The 6,000-nt window shown below is 44.1% G+C and overlaps 1 protein-coding gene across 6 annotated transcripts in view; it reads right to left on the bottom strand.

The window, feature by feature from the left end:
• Tnc (tenascin C) overlaps positions 1-6,000 on the bottom strand; it is a 91,868-nt gene that overhangs the window by 24,370 nt on the left and 61,498 nt on the right. For 4 of the 6 annotated variants that reach the window (XM_004638464.3, XM_023723281.1, XM_023723283.1 and 1 more), the window contains 2 exons: positions 3,175-3,447; positions 1,382-1,654 (listed from right to left, as the gene is read on the bottom strand). In XM_004638464.3, coding sequence (XP_004638521.1) covers positions 1,382-1,654; positions 3,175-3,447 — 546 coding nt within the window. The remainder of the gene's footprint in view (positions 1-1,381; positions 1,655-3,174; positions 3,448-6,000) is intronic. The other 2 variants (XM_023723284.1, XM_023723285.1) reach the window with 1 other exon arrangement.

Here is a 6,000-nt window from a genome sequence, read left to right as displayed (position 1 = left end):
CTGGAGCGTTTCTAGAGAAAAAAAATAAATCAGTGAAACAACATTAGAGATCAGAAGCAAACTTTAAAGAGCCATATTTACAAAGTGAGGTCAAAATCAGGCTCTGCCTCTGATCTGGTGCTGTTTCATGGGCAGCCACAGGAGGAGGAGGCTCAGCCTTGCAGCCTGGAGTGGGGTGGCCGTGAGCCTAAGGGGCAGGGTTTTTCTCCTCAATATGTTGCTGCCTGGACCCAGCATTTTCTCCATGTCTACAAATGGTGGTTACAAGTTCTGTGCTTTGTTTCTTGGAGCTTATTAGGTCTTGAAACTTAACATAATAAAAGCATCTTTACCCAGAGACTAAGGGGGTTTGGCTAACTACTGAGGCTTCCTGTCTGCCCCAGATGGCACAAGTGTGCAGGCATTGGCTGTCTGTCCTCTCTGCTTAGACTTAGCAGGGATAAAATATCTGCTCTTCTGGCTTCTACTCCCAACCTATCTGTATGATCCTGGGCAAATTATACCACCTTTCGGAGCATCAAACAGAAAAGGCCAATCTGAAGAACTTTCCAGGTCTCTTCTGTGATTTCGCCCCCCGCCCCCCCCCAGTTTCTCTTTAAAACAGCTGTCCCCAAGGGTGCTGTGTCTGTATCCTTCTTTTTCCTGAAAGTATTTACCCATCTTTTGCAGGTCGTTTTTTTCTCTCCTATGAGTCACATTAGCCTGGATATTAAGAGGCACGTTACTAACCACCTTCTTTCCCTTCTAGGCTTAGCTCAGACAGACAAGGTCTCATTTCTCAGTGCAGATGCCCTTTAGGGTGGCCCGAGGGCTCTAGGAGAGGTAAGGAGAATCCTGCCAGCCCGGCCAGCTTGCTTGTTCTTCCTTGCTGATCTCGATGTGATTTATTCACACACAACAGTCTATAAATATTAATCCTTAAAGATACAGGTGCAACTTCACAGCCCTTCATGTAGGGGAACCCAAAAGTCTCTCTAAAGAACCCAGAACCTGTATCCCTGGGCAAAATACTATCAAATAATAGGTAAGAAGAAGTGTCTTAGGAATTTGAAAAATGATGTGACATTTGTGAGGAACATGATGCGGTAGAGAGCACGTGGCCAGCTCTTACTTGCGGAGCCCTGGCCAGGTGCCAGAGCCTCTGCTACGGGCTTCGGGGGGGGGTATCTCAGTGAACCCCGGCAACCTTGCTAGGTAAATGGCACCATTCTCTTTTGTGCAAAGATTTAGCACCTTGTCCAAGGTAACCTGGTCTGCAGTTGGAGGAGGCAGCGTCTGTAGTGCAAGCCTGTGTGTGTCTAAAGCGCCCGTGATTACCGGGTCCTGCAGTAACTGCCACAGGCAGGACACTTCTCTGTCCTCTCCTGTTTGTTTATAGTACCTGTTGTTGCTACGGTACTGACTGGCTGGGAGCGCCTTCCATTGCGTATTCCATAGAGTTCGATTTCGTATTCCGTGGCCTCTCTGAGATTTGTTATGTCCCTGGTACGCTCAGGGGAAGGGAGGATTATTTCTTGCGGTTCAAACTGCTTTTTGGTATCTCTGATTTTGAGGACAAAATTGTCGAACATTCCTTCATCAGCTGTCCAGGACAGACGGAAACTGTCTGGGGTAGCGTCTGAAACCAGAAGGTTGTCAACTTCCGGTTCAGCTTCTAGAGGGAGAGAAAATGGTAGAAGAGGGAAAGAGAACGTCATTGAGCAGCCTGTGAAGTCTCCTTTCCAATTTTCAGTGATGCCCCAGGTTTCGCAGACGGAAGTGTCCTAAGATACAGAAATAAAATCATTCAGCGTTAACAAGTAGGGCTGGGGGAGGGGAGGGGTGCAGTTGGTACGTTCAGTACAAGCCAAAAATTCTGCTTGTATCTGTGAGTTTTGTCTAAAAGCAATTCTATAAATCCACATCTGGAATGAACATTGGCCCCTCCCATGCATTATTAAAGCAGCTCAAAGCCAGGAACCTGTTTACATTAGCTCTCTGTCTTCCAGTGGCTTAGTGCCCATCTGCTGCAAGACCTTTTCCTTTTCTTTTTGTAAAGACAAATAAACCAGCAGTAATGATGTATAGAATGCCTGTGATGACTCCACCAATTATCCTTCCCTGGAGCCCCAGCAAAATGGCTTTTAAAATATTATGGTCTTTCTGCTTTGTTCTTGGAGCTGATTCACTGAAGAAGGCTCCTACTCTGGATTTCCTTTCTCATGTACCTTTCTTTTTATGCCATTTTAACCAATATATAAGGGTTCAGGTGGTGTAAGCGAGGCTTGGATCCTCTTGAGTTGCATACTCTGGGTCCAGGGGTTCATCTTGCATTGCCTTAATTAGACAAAACTCAAGGTGAACGTAATTTGGAGCTGAGTTTCCCAAAGTGTGCTCAAAGCAAAGGAAGATCTCTTCCTTAAAAGCTATTCATTGTCAAATAAGTTTGTGAAATAATGCCCTCTCGGAAATACACAATGCACAAGAAGATGTCAAAGATCCTGTTTAACTTGAGATTTCAAACTTATTTGAATGAGGAACTTCTTCACCAAGTGGGATCTTTGATAAATGTTACTGATCTTCAGAAAGCCTTTGGGAAACACAGATTTTAGGCTATTAAAGTGGTTAATGTTGTATTATTAGTTTTCAGAAAATGATGGATTTAGTCTGTGTTGTAGATTCTCTCTGCTATTTCTGTTTGCCAGTTCAAAAAGTACCAATAGCAAGGCTACTGGGTAAGTTTGTTATGATCACACTTAAGACTGAGATGGTAAAAGATTTAGATAGATTTTCAAAATATACTCATTGGTATATTTCTTCTGAGAAGGCTGAAACAGCTAGGATCAGCTAGGATGAATGCAAGGGAAGGCGGCGTACACAGGCGCCACGGACAAGATGTGGGCACAGGAGCCACGGACAAGATGTGGGCACAGGAACCATGGACAAGACATGGGCCAAACAGTGTGGGGCACCAAGTGGGAACATTTCGACCTTCTCATTTCTGGGGGTGGGAGTGGGAAGTGATTGTTAGATACAATAAGACAAGGGGACTATGGGGAGAACATGAAAGAGCAGGTCACATCCATGGAGAAAGCAGGGAAGATGGACAAAAATGTTAAAATCATGAAGATCCTGGAGACAGACCAAATGGAAGGGGACCGGAGAAGTGAGAATGGCTCATTTGAATGGAAGTACCTGTGATGACCTCAGCCCTCAAGGGCCTGCTTTGGCGCCCCTGGGTGAGGCCAGAGACCATAACCTCATAGCCGATGCCGGTTATGAGCCCTCTAAGTTCCAGCTTCCTCTGGGTTCCTGAAAGTGTGAATGCCTGGGGATCCAACAGCTTCCCAGAATCCACCACTGCTACTAGAAAGCTGTCAAAGGCATTCTCCGATGCCATCCAGGAAACTGTGAACCCGTAGGGATTAATGTCGGAAATGGTTAGGTTTTCCAGAAGGGGCAAGGCCTCTGAAAGAAGGGAAGGTGAGAATAACTCAGGTTAGCAGCACTGGCTTTAACGTTTCCAAGATTTATTGGATTCCCAATGAGTCACTGCATGTGTTTAATGCCCAGAGAATGAAACTTATTTAGTAAGAGTTTATTAGATGCCAGATACTATATCTAGCATACTTCTCTTAGCAACACTATGCAATAGATGTTATTACCATTTTACAGATGGGAAAATTGAGTTTCAAAAACGTTGCTGACTTGGCCAAAGTCCCAGGCTAGTGTTTGATGGATCAAAGTGCTTAGCTGAGTCTGATTGCAGAATCCACATATCTCTCTCTATACAAAAAGGATGCTTTGTGTTGGGTTTGGATACCTCTATCTACTTCTGGTTTTGAAAAAAATTGTCTTTGCATTTTTGCAAGGATACTGTCCTTTGGTCATGCTTTGTATCTCACCTCTCCTTCACATTCTGAACCAATTCCCTCAGGCCAATTAGTAACACATCCTCACTAGCAAAGGCCAGAGGAGACAGTAAGATTTTTTTTTTCTTAAACTTTTCAAAATTAACAATTTATGTTTAGGGCCCAATAAAGAACTTTAAGATTTGCTCATTTGTTGCAGATTATTTTCCTGGATAATGTTAGAAAGCAAGGACGTCTGCCATCACCATTTATGCACTCATTCATCACACATGTCTGTGTCTCAAGCACAGACTTCATAGGGGCCCTTCTACACATGAGGAGCCCCAAAAGGAACATGCTTGTGTCAGCTCCATTTTCATCAATACTGCTCAACTGGGGAGGCCTCAGAGTCACAGTCCTATGCAACAGTCATGACAATGCTACAAGGTAGACATTGCCACCCACCTGGTCCCTGACCTCTATAATCCAACTTCTCAAAGATCACACATCTACCAGCTGGCTGAGGGTATTTTTGACTCTGAGTTAGATACTCTTTCCATATCCTGAATCAATGTTTAATTAGTAAATCCCCTCAGTGCCCAAGCCCAGAGACGTAGGCAGCATTAGTGGAGAGGGCCCAGCACCTCCTCTGTAGTGAAACAGCACTCAAGGTGCTCACTGTGTTTATTTTTTATTGGAGAGGGAAGGCTGCTTCAGTGGCATCTAGTTTAGAGCTTTTTTTTTGTTTTGGTGCTGTGGAAACTTTCGAAGACTAAATGACTTTGCACTAATGCCCGTGGACTAATTCATGGGATGTAACAACAAAAAAGATTCAAAAGGAAGAGTTTGGTGATTGGATGAATAAATGAATAAGGAGACAAATGCCCTCATTCCCTAACCAGAAACTTGAGTTTTGCTGTGGCGTGGACTTCCTGCAGTTATTTTGAAGCACTTGGTGTTTATTTTCAGGCATTTTTTTTCATGTAAAAATTCCCAAGTATCACGACTCTATCAAAGACAAAAGTGAAATCAAATATACTGTGTCAAAGTCTTGTTGGTGTGTCAGAAAAGGGTCTCAAGTTCTGTTGCGTGATTTTTTTTTAGGTAGGCGGGTCTCTCTTTGATAACTGGCCTCTGCATCTCCATGCCACCAAAGCAGCCAATTCCAACAAAAAATGAGGGCTCTCAGGCTCATCTGTCAAGCATTTGTTTTTGCAAGTTCCGCCTGTTCATTTTGTTTTTTCAATAAAATGCTTTCAAAGCACAGGCTTTTCACACCCCGGATTAGCCGAGACAATACGGTAACTGGATCTAGGATTCCTGAGACCTCAGCTTCCCCTTCTTCTGTCTGTTCTGTGGGAGGTCCTGCAGGAAGCGACAAGTAAGGGCCTGACGAGGCTGTGGCTAGGCCTCTCCTTGGAGGCATTGAAGCATTCACCCCATAGCTGCTCCTCCCAGCATGTTTAAGAAATTATAATGACGGCTGATTAAATGCTTCCACTCCCACTAGGTAACTGGGCAGGAAAAAACAATAAGTGCTTTTGAATCTCTTGTTAAGATATAGCCCATGATCTCTTACAAATAATAAGGACATTGTGGTTGCATTGCCCTGTTTTTTTGCATCTAAGCTTGTTACTTGTTTGTTTGCAGAACTGGAGATAGAAGCGAAGGCCTTTTGCACGTGAGGCAGGTGTTCCGTGGCAGAACAACACTTAGCTTGTTGGCTACATTTACCAGTGCCACTTTCTTCATATTACTGGCAGGCACCAGAAAGGCTGGAGCATCTATAAAATAGTCACCGGGTGCCAGGCAGGTATATTTCATCAGATTGGCTTGAGCTCTGCGACGAGGTGCCAGAGACACTTGGGAGTGTCCATGTTCCATTCACAAGGGAAGTGGCGATCCAAAAAGGGAGGAACTTGCCAAGAAGATGTGGAGAGGCTCACTCTCAACAATCCTCGCTCTTCCAGATACCGCGCTGCTCCCACATAAATATTTAATCACACTTATTGATATATCTGATAGCAATTGAGACCCTGGAAAAGTCTTATTTAATGGGGAAGTCAGATGGCCAAGTCTGTCTCTTGAAAGTTACCAGTAGTGGAGGACAAGAGACTTCAAAATAGTTTTGAAAGGTTTTTCAAAATGCAGATTTTAGAAAATTGACATC

The sequence above is a fragment of the Octodon degus genome, unplaced genomic scaffold (genome assembly GCF_000260255.1).
Source record: "Octodon degus isolate 3935 unplaced genomic scaffold, OctDeg1.0 scaffold00098, whole genome shotgun sequence".
NCBI lineage: Eukaryota > Metazoa > Chordata > Mammalia > Rodentia > Octodontidae > Octodon > Octodon degus.
The sequence above is the reverse complement of the archived record's forward strand: the minus strand, read 5'-3'. Positions and strand labels throughout refer to the sequence as shown.